Below are 15,837 nucleotides of genomic sequence, written 5' to 3'. Positions count from 1 at the left end.
TTCATTTGCTCATGTGGCATGACTCAAAAATGAGAAGAAACAGGGGCAAATACCCAGTCATAATCAGAACATGGAATGTATTAAGTATGAATCTAGGAAAATTTGAAGTTGTCATAAATGAAATGGAACTCATAAATATCCATATCCTAGGCATCAGTGAGCTGAAATGGATTGGTATTGGCCAGTTTGAACTGGACAATAATATGATATACTATGTGAGAATGACAAATTGAAGATGAATGGTGTCACACTGATCATCCAAAAGAACATTTCAAGATCAATCTTGATGTGCAATGCTGTCAGAGATAGGATAATATTCATAGGCCTACAAAGAAGACCTGTTAACACAACTATTATTCAAATTTTCAAACCAAGTAATGACAAAGATGAAGAAAATTGGAGATTTGCACTCATAATCACTGGTGATTGTAATGCAAATTTGGAAACAAAGAAGAAGCATTAGCAATTGGAAAATGTGGCCTTGGTGATAGAAATGACATCAGCTATCACATGATAGAATTTGCAAGACCAATAACTTATTCATTGCAAATAACTTTTTCAAAAACATAAATGACTATACACATGGACTTCACTGCATGAAAAACATAGAAATCAAATGACTGCATCTGTGGAAAGAGAAGATGGAGAAGCTCACTATCAGCAGTCACAATAGATGGCCAGAAACTGACTATGGAACAGATCATCAACTGCTCCTATGTAAGTTCAAGTTGAAGCTGAAGGAAATTAAAACAAATCCATGAGAAGCAAAACATGACCTTGAGTTTATCCCATCTGAATTTAGAGACTATCTCTAGAATAGATTTGATGCATTGCACACTAATGACTGAAGACCAGATTAGTTGTGATATTGCATCAAGGACATCATACATGAAGAAAGCAAAAGATCATTAAAAATATAGTAAAAAAGAGAAAAAGAAAATGGATGTCATAAGGGACTCTGAAACTTGCTCTTGAGTGAAGACTAGCTAAAGTGAAACAAAGAAATGATGAAGCAAAAGAGCTGAACAGAAGATTTCAAATGGCAGCTTGAGAAGACAAAGTATTATAATGAAATGTGCAAACACCTAGAGTTAGAAAACCAAAAGACATTTCTCAAGCTGAAAAAACTAAAGAAAAAAAATTAAACTTTGAGTTGTAATAATACTGAAGTATTCTATGGGCAAAATATTGAAGGATACAGGAAGCATCAAAAAAAAATGGCAGGAATACACAGAGTCACTGTACCAAAAAGAATTGGTTGACGCTCAACTCTTTCAGGAGGTAGCAAATGATCAAGAACCAATGGTACTGAAGGAAGCTATCCAAGCTGCACTGAAGGCACTGGTGAAAAACAAGGTTCCAGGAATTGGCAGGATACCAAGTCAGATGTTTCAACAAATGGATTTAACACTGTAAACACTCACTTCACTATGTCAAGATTTTTGGAAGACAGCTACCAGCCAATAAACTGCATGAGATTCATATTTGTGCCTATTCCAAACAAAGGTGATCCAAAAGAATACAGAAATTATCAAACAATATAATTACTATCACATGCCAGTAAAATTTTGTTGAAGATGATTCAAAAACGAATGTAGCAGTACATTGACAGGGATTCATAAGAGAATGTGGAACAAAGGATATTACTGCTGATGTCAGATGGATCTTGGCTGAAAGCAGAGAGTACGAGAAAAATGTTTATCTGTGTTTTATTGATTATGCAAAGATACTCCACTATGTGGATCATAAAAAATTATGGAAAACATTGAAAAGAATGGGAATTACAGAATATTCAATTATGCTCCTGCACAACTTAGACATAGACCAAGAGGCAGTCATTTGAACAGAACAAGGGGGTACTGTGTGGTTTAAAAGCAGGATAGATGTGTGTCTTGGTTGTATACTTTCACCATATTTATTTAATCTCTATGTTGAATAAATAATTTGAGACGCTGGGCTGTATAGAGATGAAAGCAACATTAGGATCGGAGGAGGACTCATTAACAACCTGAGAAATGCAGATGACACAACCTTGCTTGCTGAAAGTGAAGAGGACTTGAAGCACTTACTGATGAAGATCAAAGATTACAGCCTTCAGTATGTATTACACCTCAATAAAATGAAAACAAAAATCCTCACAACTGCACCAATAAGCAACATCATAATAAATGGAGAAAAGATTGAATTTGGCAGCAATTTCATTTTACTTAGATCCATTATCAACACGTTTGGAAGCAGCAGTTAAGAAATCAGATGTCCTATCACACTGGGCAAATCTGCTGCAAAAGACTTTTGACCTTAAATGGGATTTAAAGTCTTTTGACCTTAAATGGGATGTTAGAATCCCTTATGACATCCATTTTGTTTTTCTCTTTTTACTATCTTTTTAATGATCTTTTGCTTCCTTCATGTATGATGTCCTTGATGCAATCTCACAACTAATCTGGTCTTCAGTCATTAGTGTGCAATGCATCAAATCTATTCTAGAGGTGGTCTCTAAATTCAGATGGGATAAACTCAAGGCCAAAAGCAAAGAGCAAAGATGTAACTTTGAAGACTAAGGTGCACTTAACCCAAACCATGGTATTTTCAATCACCTCACAAGCATGTGAAAGCTGGACAATAAATAAGAAAGACCAAAGTTTGGATGCATCTGAATTATGGTGCTGGCAAAGAATAGTGAATATACCATGTACTGCCAAAGAATTAAAAATTTGTCTTGGAAGAAGTATAGCCAGAATGCTTGTTAGGAGCAAGGTTGGAGAGACTTCATCTCATGTACTTTGGATATGTTATCAGAAAAGACTAGGCCCTGGAGAAGGACATCTCTCTTGGTAAAGCTGAGGGTCAGCGCAGAAGGGAAAGCCCTCAAAGAGATGGACTGACAGCGGCTGCAACAATGGGCCCAAACACAGCAACAATTGTAAGGATGGTACAGGATCAGGCAGTTTTTTGTTTGTGGAATAGAGGGTCACCATGAGTTGGAACGGAAGCTCTGGTAGTGTAGTGCCTAAGGCACTTGACTGCTAACCAGAAGGCTGGTGGTTCAAACCCACCAGCCACTCCTCGGAAGGAAGATGGGGCAATCTACTTCCGTAGTGATACTGCCTCGGAAACCCAAGGAGGGGTCGCTATTGAGTTGGGTCTGACTTGACGGCACATAACAACAACATGAGTTGGAACTGAATCAATGGTAACTAACAACAATGGGTCTTAAGGTGGCTCCAGCTGTTTGTGATAGGATATGAACACCTGCAGGTCTGCGGAAGAAAGGCCCGATGAGTTGATTATAGCCAAGAAAACCCCATTCAGCTGTTTCACTCTGTAATGCATGGGGGGTTGCTATAACTCGGAATTGACTCAATGGTAAGAGGTTTTAATATTACTGTATAAGGGTATTGGTGGTTCAGTGGTAGAATCCTTGCCTTCCATGCAGTAAACTTCGGTTTGATTCCTATCCAATGCACTTCATACACAGACATCTCCCATCATTCAGTAGGGGCTTTCGTGTTGCTTTTATGGTGAACAAGTTTCAGTGGAGCTTCTGGACTAAGATGAAGTAGGTAGAATTGCCTGGTTATCTATTTCTGAAAACCAGCCAATAAAAACCTATGGATCACAATTGTCTGATTTGATCATGAGGATAGCACAAGATCAGGCAATTGTGTTTCAGGACCAGGCAGCTTTTTGCCATAAGTTGTGGGCCAACTCAATGGCTGCAAACAACAATATGACCAGATTAGCCATGCCAGATGGGTATAGATAGTGAAAATAAAAGAAGTGGAAGAATGAACAAAATATATAGAACCATAAAGATGTGATGAAGAGTAGGAGTATGGAGAAGGATAGACATTGTACAGTTTTTCACTGAATCATTGAATGGTGTGCAAAAGCCATGAAGGGACATATCTGACATTGTTTCTTGATTAACAGACTTTGCTAGTCATGTAGTGAATCCCCTCTATAGTTGCTTCTCTCCAGATATCAGGGAAAATAGGGCCCTACCGAGAACCTCTCTGGACTTTCAGTGAGTGATTCTGAAAGGTGTTTGCTTCATTTGAAATTAAGGAATAATTTGCAGTCTTATTTTCCAAAGCAGTGGTCCCCAAGGCAATTCATGAACACACCAGAAGCAACTTGTTTCTAGGTTTCCAAATATGCAGTTGTTCAGAGATGGCCTTGCCTGCATTCTTCCCATTTTACCTCACTCCCATGGTCATATTCCCTTGTCCAAGTTTTATTTTTTTCAATGACTTGTGTCTGGATTCAAGATTTTTCATGTTTTCCCACTTGGCTCTCTTTGCCTATTCTTCAGCTGCACCAGACACTTTCAATGCACAGAAACAAGTCCAGAATAAATACTCCAAGTGTGTGTAGCATTTCTGAATATAATAAATAACCTCCCTTAGCCAACCTCAAAGGCAAGCAATCAAAATTTCACAATGCTGGGTTTGCAATAGGAATATGTCCTATCCACATATATTCAACAGGTACACACATAATATATGCTGAAGTAAAAAGCTATGCAATACTTTGACATATCAACACTAATGAAGTATAAAATATCATTAATAGAATCAAGCTTATAGAATTCAAAGTCATGATTATGACCACCCCCCCCCCCCCCTTACAACTTTAACAAAATGAAACTTGAGAGTTTTGAGTAGGGGTGAAATGGAGGTAGAGCAGGAAGGTGGTGGATGGGGGAAATGGTTAAAAAGGAAAGAAGAGAGAAAGAAAAACATCTCTGCTCCAGTCTCATCCTGCTCTAAATCAAAACTCCAGCTGGGTCATTTCAAGAAGTTAATGTCAGTGGTAGAGATATTTAGGTGTAAACTACCAGAAAGATCTAAGGCAGGGTTTTCATCAATTAAGAGAAGTAGCAGTATCAGAGAATTTTTACTTCTACTTTTAGAAAGGAAGGGCAAAGACCACCAAGGAGCAAGCAATCTTGAAGAAAAATGATGTTCCCAAAACTGGAACCACATGGGGTAATCCTATTAATCACAACGTGTGCATACAAGATCTGACAGTGTAATTTAAAGGAACGTTGCACTCAATGGTCAGCCCACTCCATGGGGCAGGGAGTCCAGTGATGTTATAGGCAAAGCAGAATAACAAAAATTCCATTTCAAAGAATGCCTTAGAATTTGGTCTTGATCCTGGCAGCATATCCTGCACACCGCAAATTCCTTTAATTCACTACCCAAATCAGAAACAGAATTTTTCTCCAAAGATCTTCTCAGATTGCTCAAGAAAATATCATTTATGTCCATCAGAGTGAAGGAAACAGGAGATGACACCAGGCTCTGAGCCAGATCAAAGCAGTCCAGATCAGCAAATTACATTTTCAGTCTCTCTCAGGATCAGTAGCAGATGGTTTTCTGGCCTCCAAATAGTTAGGGGTGTCATCTGTATTTGGTGAGAATGAGTGGGTATTGTTCAGGTCCAGTCAGGCTTTCTCTGAGAAAAATCATCATTTTTTTCTCACCCTAAACACTCATTTCTTAATATTGCATATTTTGTTATCTGAGATAGTGGATCTTTTATTTTAGCCTGTTGATGTGATTCTCTTAGCTCAGGTTGACTTTTGCCATAAGTGACAAGTCTTTATAGCAAATGCACAGCTAGAGAGTTTTTCCTCCCTGATATCAAGTGATGTATTTTATTTTGAAGGTACCATATTGTCTCATACTTGTTAAAAGAACAATGGACCAGATCTTTTTAAAACATGCCATGATTCCACTGTCTGTTAGGTTGAGTTTGTTTCTGGTGTTGATTTGGATTTGGATTAGAAATGTGCCAAGAAAGCTGTTTCAGATACAGCTATGGGGGATAAGGGCAGAAAAGAAATCCTAAGTGTATCAATGAATAAAACAGAAGAAGCTGACTTATTAAGCACAGCAAAATAAAAGGGAAGCAAGGACCAATTAATGCTGATGTGTCCACAGCCGTCATGCAGACTAGTGTAAAATCAAATAATGACTGACAAGTCTATACAGAATCTCAATCCCTTATTGCTCACAGGATCTGTGACTATAAAGTGCACATGAGAGTTTTGCAAGGCCATTTGGAAACAATTAGTTCAAAGATATGATGGACCTCAAGACCAGAAGAACTAGATGGTGCCTAGCTACCAATGCCAAATACTCAGGAAGGGATCAAAACTAGAGATCCTGTACAGATGGGAGGAAAAAGGTGAGAAAAATTAAAGAACACAGTAATGACCAGAATTACTGGTAAGATGGAGTTCTGGTAGGGCCCCCAAGACTATGGCCCTGGGATACACTTTGGGCCTGGGCTAGGACTCATTCCCAAGGCCTGGCTGTCAGCCCAACAGTAGAAAGACTTACATGCAGAACACCCAACCCAGGGTGATGCACCCCCCCTACGCTATGGAGATACACCCCTTGGAGCAATCGGCCGTGGAGCACCAGAGGGGCAGCATTCACATGGAAGGAAAGCTGGACAGACAGGAGTGCATACATAATTAAGAAGGGCACAGGGAGGGGGGCCTTGGGGAAGGGAGGAGGGAAGAGTAGGTTAAGACTGGGGATGGTAATCAGGGATTGAAACCAAATGTACATGAACTGTTGAATGTAAAACAAATTCTGCTTTGTACATTTGCACCCAAAGCACAATAATTTAAAGAGAGATAGAGAGAGAGAGATTTTTCTTACAAAAATGAGACTCTGAGCACTAACAATCCCATATGAAATCATCTCTGTATCTCTGTAATACTTAGCTCAGTGCCAGGTATAGAGGAGGTACACATTATTTATTTGCTAAATTGAATTGCTAAAGTCAAGCTCCTTGATACTCATTTTATGCTATACTTTAAACTCTCCCATCTATTTGGAAATGTCTCTAGGCCACTTCTGTTTTGACTTCCCAGACCAAACTTACATACACTCATAAGCAATCCACAAAAATCATGAATGTAAGCATGTATATCTACAATCTCATGTCTAAAGCACAGCTATTACTATCACAACTACTACTGCTACCATCAGTCTCACTGCTTCCCCTAAACCTACACCATTTATAACTTGTCATGAATGAGGCAATGGCAAAATGGGTGTGTGAGTGCATGCATGTGTATATAAGTGCATGTGTATCTATGTGTGTATGTGTATATATGTATATGTAGATGTGTGTATGTGTGTGGATAAGGGTATGTGTATATGTGTGTGTATGAAATTACATTAGCCCATAGGAACTCTGTAAGAAAAATATAATTTTTATAATAAATAAGAAAAATATAAATTTTGATTAGCTAATGGAGGTTCATTGAGACTAAGTAACTTGCTACTAAGGAGCTAGTAAGTGGTGAAGAAATTAACCACGAAATGGCAGCAAAGTAAAAACTGAGTTTCAGAGTATCGTCATCTGGGAGGACAAAAGCAGCAGAGCTTGACCACCACCAACAGTGATGGAAGAACTAGCCCGGAAGCTAGCAAGTGGGCACAGAGTCTCTCCTTCAGGCCAAAATTAACATCATAGCTTTGCAGGACCAATGTTTCCTTTGCTGTTTTTAACATCCTCAAGAGAATGTGTATCACGCTTCCAAACAAACTAAACACATCTGGATTTGCTAGTTTTTCACTTGTGAAAAATAATGATATTTTCCAAATCAAAAGGAGAAGCCGGAGATGACAGGGAGTAATCTGGTGCAAACGGTGACTATATTTGAAAAATGAATTGAATTGTGCTGATGGTGGTGGTGGGAAGCACGCTTCTGCAAAAGGAGTGAGGTAATTCTTCCACATTGAGTTACTTGCTCAGGCCAGTCCTGAGGTATCTCAGGCAGCAAGATGGTTTTTGAATACAAATAAATAAAATAACATCAGGAGAGAGCTGAGTATAGCATATATCCTCCAAATCTTTGCTCACAAAACACTTCCCAACAAGAAATAGAATGGCTCCCTTATTCCAGTCACCAAGAAAAATTACTAGGGAAAAAGTCAAAAGCTAAACTGGTCCTGAAAGAAAGAGATAATTATCAATGGGAGAGACGGGAGTTAAGAAAGCTTTATCTATAAAACAGATCCTGGGGGAAATTTCAGGCATGAGGGATAGGTTATAGATCTGTTCTTTAAATGCTCTTTGACACTAAGCAAGGTTATACCTATAGTTTTACCTTGTAGCAAAGTTAAGACCAATTGTCATCCAGTCCAATTATGACTCATGATGACCTCATGTGTGTCAGAGTACAACTATGCTCCATAGGATTTTCATGGCTGTGACATTTTGGAAGCAGATCACCAGGGCTTTCTTCCTAGTACCCCTGGGTAATTCTGAACCTCCAACCGTTTGATTAGTAGCACAGTGGTCACCATTTGCACCAACCAGGCATTCCATAACAAGGTTATTGCTAGCTGATTTCTTGTGCTAAATATCCTGGCCAATACCTTTTGCCTTAAAGAGAGGACCTCTGTGTCTTCTTCATGTGGCTGCACAGACAGTTTGTGAAGCCTGTATTATCTCCAAGTACAAGATGGTCATTTATGCACAAATATTTATTTATTAAGCTCAAACTCTGGGAAGGAACAAAACAAACTCTTCACCCTCAAGAAGTTTCCATTGCAGTGCAGAAGTCAGATAATATATAAGAAAGTATATAATAGCATACTAAATAGTTATAACTACACTAAAAAATTATTGAAGAGGACAAAGGGGCATAGTGGTGGAGAGGAGTGTCACTATTTTAGGGAAGGTGGTGAAAGAAATATTTCGGAAATGAAATCTGAGAAGAGACATAAATGAAGTGATATGTGGGAGAAGAGTGTTCCCCACAGGAGGCACAGTTAAGAAGCTTAGTGGGTGAAGGAGGGACAGTGTTAGGAAACAAGGTGGGAGAGGTAAATGCTGGAATCCATGCCCTGATGGTGCTCTGGAAACTTATGAAAGCCAAAAAAAGATGATGGATGATAGACTCACCAAGAATTTAATAAAAATGAGGTATTAGGAAGGAAATACTCCCTTTTCTACTCAGTGATGATTTAGGTCTTTGCAAAAGCTGAAAAGTGCACATCTCACGTATAAGGAAGCCCTGGTCTGAATGTCACACAAAAGCCATAAGCTTTTGGACCTCAGTGCTAACATGGTGCCACTGGAACCAGCAACTCCTGCTTGCAGTGAGCTTTAGCTTATTGCAAGAGGACAGGTTGTTAAAAGGGGTTAGGAAAAGAGGTATTGAGACAAAATTCAAAATAAGTGGGCTAGCCAGTGGAAAACAATGACACCTATATGTTCTAAATACATAGTTTTATCATTAATATTTATTAAGCTCAAACTCTGGGAAGGAACAGATAAATACATAGTTTTTATCATTACAGAGAGAACCCATAATAAGACAAATCATCTCTTTCGTATAGCACCACACTGGATGCTCTTGTGTGCTGTCAGGGGCATCACAGCACATTGGTCACAAGATGAACTCGAGGATCATCCTGACTGTGGTCAATATTCTGGATACTAACTTATTTCTTTATTTTAAAAAAAACTTCTCAAGCCTCAGTTTTTACATCTATTAAGTGGAGCCAGTGCCTGACTCTCCTATATGGTTTTGAGGATACAATGAGATAATGCATTTGAAGTACATAGTGTAGTGACCAATATGCAGCATCATGATAAAGGGAGAAAAGACTGAAGTTGTCAAAGATTTCTTACTACTTGGTTCCACAATCAACACCAATGGAAGCAGCAGTCAAGAAATCAGATGACATATTGCATCGGGCAAAACTGCAGCAAAAGACCTCTGTAAAGTGCTGAAGAGCAAAGATGTCTCTTTGAAGACTAACATATGCTCAAACCCAAGCTGTAGTATTTTGCATAGCCTCAAATGCGTGTGAAAGCTAGACAATGAATAAGGAGGACCAAAGAAGAGTTGATGCTTTTGAGTTATGGTGTTAGAGAAGAATACTGAAAGTACTATGGGACTGCCAGAAGAACTAACAGATCTGTCCTGGAAGAGGTGCTCCTGGAATGCTTCTAGGAAGAGAGAATGGCCAGACTTCGTCTCACCTACTTTGGTCACACTGTCAGAAGGGACCATTCCCTGGAGAAGAATATCATGCTTGGTAAAGTGGAGGGTCAGCAAAAGAGGGGAAGGCCCCCAATGAGATGGACTGACACTGTGGCTGCAAAACAAACTCAAGTATGGCAAGGCTGGTGAGGCTGGCACAGGGCCGGGCACGGTTTCATTCGCTTACGTAGAGTGGCTGCGAGTCGGAGCCGACTTGACAGCATCTAACAGCTACAACAGTGTGGTGACAAGCACTTATTGAAAGGACAAAAAATGTTATATTTATGGTACATTAAATAACCACAGATAGATTACATGAGTAACATGAAATGAGGTGCAAACAATAGTGTATATGAAAACATATCATTCTAAATGGGTTTCTCCTCATCCAGAGCAAAGAAAAATGAAGAAAACCAAAGACACATGGAAACAATTAGTCCAAGGGGCTAGTAGACCATGCGATCCTCAGCCTATATGACCATCAGACGAGAAGAGGGTGAGAGGTAACTATAGGGAAGAAATGGGAAGAGAGCTGCTACATTGTGGGGAATTTCAGTCAATGTCATGAAACAAAATGTTTATGAACTGCATGGAAAATGAATTTTCTTCATAAACTTTCACCCAAATCACAATAAAATTTAAAAAAAAATAAGATAAAAAACACAGATTAAAAAAATATGTATTGTTCTACCACATGCCTTTATAATAAACGGTCAATTGGCTATTCAGCTGCTTTTTATTTGCCTTCTAGAAGAGCTTATAATTATGGTAGTTTGATATTTTGGATGCTTCATTTGCTGTAATAAGCTATAAGGTCATCAGTTGTCCAAATCTACTAAAGCATGAATATGTAATATCTAGGTCCACAACTGTGTTGATAGTACTGTTAGAAAACCAAGGAATGGAGCCATAACTATATTTTGAAAACAAGGCAAAATTTTCCTGTTTGCACATCATCAAACAGTATTTTCCCCAGAACAAGAAAAATATATTTAACAATGTTTTTCCAGGAGCACAGACATCTTTCCTCTCTCCTTAGAGTCTCAGCACCTGCCTTGGTTCAAATCACAAAGGTGCTCTGTGGATGAATGATAACTGTGCTCTTCTGGAGAAGCTGTAAATGACACAAGTTAATGAATGGCCCAGGAAAGAACTCCAGTACAAATGGACACATGACCATTCCTGTAACGCTCAATCATGGATGCCACTAACAAGATGTGGGCATCACCAAGGGACCACAGGTGTCTGGGTTCAAAGCCTGGAGAAGAAATGTCCCAGGAGTAATGAAGGATTATTTGTCATTCTGACATCTGAAAGGAAAGGGGGTCAGCTGGACCGTAAAAGGCTGGTGTTGTTGCCAACTCAACTCATGCTCAAACTGTTAACATGCTCACGATCAAAGTGCTATTGTGTGGGTTGGGTGGAACAGATCACAGTATTTTATAGATCGGAAAAAGGAGGTGCAGCAAAGACCTTTGCAAGCAACAGCTGGAAAAATAACCAGCCTAACCTCCCCTGAGCCAATGCAGAGAATTACACTGACTTAGATATTAGTGGCATCAATCAGTTAGCAGAAATGCTCATGTATAACAGGGTCTGTGTGTGTGTGTTACACACAGTATCTTCTTCAGGAAAATCTGTGAAGTTGGTGTTGATATTGCCTCCATTTACAGATGAGAAAACCAAGAATCTTAGAGGGTTGCTTAACAACTGAGGGGTTTGTAACTTCAAATAGTTACAAAATTTTTTCCTCATTTGGGAATAGAGTGACAATTCAAGCAAAATAAAAGAGCTGAAGAGAGAAAAATTACTACAATAAAACTTGCAAAAACTAGTACTTGTGTAAGGCAGAAACCTATCAGAGAAGGAAACTCAAATAATTTCCCCTAATAGAGAGTAAGAGGAAAGTGGTAAGACTGCACCCTATCAAAGACAGAAAACTTGCAAGATCCAGAAAAAAAAAGGCAGGCCCGTCAAGTTCAGATTCTCATGGGTTTTACTGTTATAAATCGGTACAATGAAAATGGAAGAAAGAGATTAAGCAAAATGTAGAAACAAGTAAAAGTTAAATGTATAAAGTAAACCAGTAAAGGTTTTGATATTGGACGTAGCAACAGGAAAAGGAAAGTTTTTGACCTGACAAAAGGACAGAACATTGAGCCATAAAGTCCATTTTCCCTCTCAAGCCCTACCTCAGACCATGGAATGGATCAGTCTGTTTGTCTATGAGAAAATTCTAAATATTCACTCTGTCATGGAAGTTATGAGTCCCTGGGTGGTTCAAATGGTTAACACGCTCAGCCATTAATTGAGAGGTTTGTGGTTCTAGTCCACCCAGAGGTGTCTTGGAAGAAACACCTGGTGATCAGCTTCTAAAAAATGTAGCCATTGAACACCGCGTGAAACACGGTTCTACTCTGACACACAGAGGGTGGCCATGAGTTGGAATCAATTCGATGGCAAGTGGATACCAGTTGCGCCAATTTCCTTGAAGAGGAGGCTCCTTCCTGTCCTTTGTGGCTCTTACACAGGTTCTTTCTTCACCTGCTTAGCTGGCTCTGCTCTTCCTGGGAGAACAACAGGGTCTCCATATAGCAATTGCTCCACAGGAATTACCAGGACTGAAAAGGCATATGCTTTTGAAGCAGTGGTGAATTTGTCGTAAGATTGCCTCTAATATTCAGACTTGAGAGGTACAAAGAGGAGAATTCTTATTCCAGACTTTCATCAGGAATTTCATGATGCAGAACTGCCAGAGTCACTTAGTACCAGAGGGCACTGAATGAATTGGTTATAGGGAGACAAGGCCTTCACACTAAAAAGCAAAGGGGACATTCCTAGGTTATAATGGTCCTATAATGAGTGTAAAACAACATAGAGGCATCATTTTCCCACCAAGAGAGCCCTGAAATTTTCAAAACTTGCTGATCTTTGCATTTTCCCATTTTGTATTTTACTTTGTGTAAAATTATGCTTATTGATGAATGATAGAGTTACTTAAAGGCTAGGACATGTGTATATCTTTTAACCCAGTTATTGTGGAGGAATCTGAGAAAGAAAGAGGAAGATGGGACATTTATGTGAGTAGGCAGTTTTCACTTTAAATCGACCTATAAAATATAACTAAAGAAGGTAGTAAAGAGTGGCTGAAAAATCAAACATAAAAATGATATAATAACCAGGACTCAAGAAGAAGAGAATGGCTGTGGATTAGAATTGCATGAAGGAAAATAGCATCCTGTCACCTATATTTCCACCACCAAAGAAGGGTCAGGTGCAGCATCAGCAGTGTGAACCGAACCTGCGTGAATTTGCAGAACCTAAAAGCATGGTCTCTGTTAAATGCTAAAAAGTGTTAGGAACAGCAGCTTAGTTTCCCTTTAGAAAGGCAAATCCTGAGCCTAAACGTAGACTGTAGCACAGTGCTGGGTATTCCATAAGTCAGACATTTTTTTGAGAACCACTGTGCCAGACGCTGTGTTAAAGCACTTTTAATTTATTTCCTAGTAATCCTTTAATAACCTCATTAATTATATGCTATGAGATGTCTCTGTTTTATAAGTAAGAACACTGAGACAGAAAGATAAAGTAATGTGCCCAGAGTTACCCAGAGAGTAGAGTGTCATAGTGAAAGGAACCTTTCAGGCTTTCTGCTCCCTGAGCTCGGAGTCATTTGTTTTTGGCTAGAAGGCAGGACACACTGCTAAGTAAGGGATGAATCAGCACTGCTGTGTTTCTGGTTCCAGCAAAGTGTGCACTGCTGTACTAGAAAAGCACTTTAGACATAAGTTTTACTCATGTTAATAAGAATAATCTAAATGGAATACTTTCCTTTCGAGAGTACTAAATGAGTACTCTTACCAAAAGGCAGTGGTTCGAATACACCAGCTGCTCCACAGGAGAAAGATGTGGCAGTCTACTTATGTAAAAATTACAGCCTTGGAAACTCTGTTCTATAGGGTCACCATGAGTCGGAATTGATTCCATGGCAGTTGGGGGCATTAGTTACATACCTTTGTTTTCCCCACTCAGTTAGCTCTATTACAAGGTATTAAAGACAAGGCTGAGAAAGTCTGATCTGGTTTCTAGTTTCTTTTCCGCCACTAACTCAGATCATGAATTTGGACCAATTATTTTGTCCTCAATGAAACTGAAACATGTCCAAGTCCACACTGAATAGTGGAATGTGACCTAGACAAGTGTTTTCAATGAATTAGTAACAGAAATGATTTACATATTTCCAGCTAGGTGTGTTGAGCAACAGGTTATCAGCTACCTTTTATTTCCATATATTATTTGTGCATATATATTTAATGTTTTCACTTTTTTATTTCAAAATTAAAGATAAATAAGTCACAACAAACATGGAAATACCACATACTATTTTCTTATCGTAGGACTCTCCACTGCTGTAGGTCGTGGCCAGTGTGGAGGAACACTCTTCCAGGTACCAAGGTTTCTTTCCACTTTCAGCTGTGCTGCTGATGGAGATGGTGTAGATGCTGTTGGTGTAGCCATCACAGGAGCAGTGGTCTTTGCTCCTTCCACCATTTCCTGACGCCCAGACAAACACGGAGCCGAGGCCTCTCCGCCCCTGTTCACAAGCAGAAATTAAATGATAATGTGAAAACATGAGGATCACCGACTCTAGATGACGAGAAGACCAAAGTCAACAGGGCAAAAGCAAATATTTGTAGGACAGGTGGAATAGTATCCTAATGATATGCTGGATTTAAGCTGGTTTGGGGATAGAGGGAGTTGTTTTAGGAATGAAAAGAAATCACTCCTTTCACATGATATAATCATATAAGTAACAGAAGCACCAATGATGATAACAATAATGGGTAACATTTATAAGGTACGTACCATATATTGAGCACATTTGTAAATACTTTATGTGAATTAGCTTGAATTCTTTCAATATCCTGTAACATTGGTACATTTCTTACCCTCATTGTACAGATGAGGATTTGAGGTGAAATTAAGTAGTGCTTCTAAAGGTGGATAGCTAGTCAATGATGGGGCCAAAATTTGAAAAATGATCATAAGACACGAGTGTTGGGTAATACTCATTGTAATTATTATAGTCACATTAACATTGTTTGAAATCTTTACATCCACCAGACACTTGGTGCTATTATTCATCTCCATTGTGAGGAACACGAGCTACAGGGTTTCCATATCCAGCCTGCAATCATAGTCACTGAAGGGTAGAAGTAGGTGCAAACCATGTACTTCCTTCTAGACCATCTCTCTCCTATGCACATTGCAGACATCAATTACTGAGGGATGTTAATGGATATTACCAGAAATAAAAGGATTTCAAGATCAACTTTGACTGAGAAATCAAGCGTTAAGCAAAATCAAAGAAGCTTCTTTATTAGAGAAATTCGACGAGCCTTTAAATAAGTGAATTTTCATTACAAACCTCTATGGGGGGACAGTCTAAAGAACTTTCCAAACATATTTGACCATGGACACCTTCTTCAACCAGAACCTAACTGTTCTTACAATGCTAGGAGACAGTGTCACATTCTTTATGCCAAAAGTTGGTAGCTGGGGTGGGGGACAAAAAAAGATAACTAAAAGATTTTTCAAAAATAATAAAATAATTACAGAACAGAAGCAAAGTAGAATGAAGAATAATGAAGCAAAGCGACTATTTGTTCCCAAAAGATGAGGTCTTCCGAACAATGAAATAAGTCAGAGTGAATATGTTGTTGTTGTTATTATGTGCCGTCGAGTCGGCCCGACTCATAGCGACCCCTCCTTGGGTTTCCGAGGCAGTATCACTACGGAAGTAGGAATGC

At 39.0% G+C, this 15,837-nt stretch overlaps 1 protein-coding gene across 1 annotated transcript in view; it reads right to left on the bottom strand.

The window, feature by feature from the left end:
- PCSK5 (proprotein convertase subtilisin/kexin type 5) overlaps positions 1 to 15,837 on the bottom strand; it is a 600,269-nt gene that overhangs the window by 333,762 nt on the left and 250,670 nt on the right. Inside the window, exon 8 of the mRNA XM_042780610.1 lies at positions 14,409 to 14,621. Coding sequence (XP_042636544.1) covers positions 14,409 to 14,621 — 213 coding nt within the window. The remainder of the gene's footprint in view (positions 1 to 14,408; positions 14,622 to 15,837) is intronic.

This window comes from Orycteropus afer, unplaced genomic scaffold (assembly GCF_000298275.1).
Source record: "Orycteropus afer afer isolate SDZICR_OR568_19922 unplaced genomic scaffold, OryAfe1.0 scaffold00005, whole genome shotgun sequence".
NCBI classification, from domain to species: Eukaryota; Metazoa; Chordata; class Mammalia; order Tubulidentata; family Orycteropodidae; genus Orycteropus; species Orycteropus afer.
Note: the sequence above shows the minus strand (reverse complement) of the source record. Positions and strands in the feature narration are given on the sequence as shown.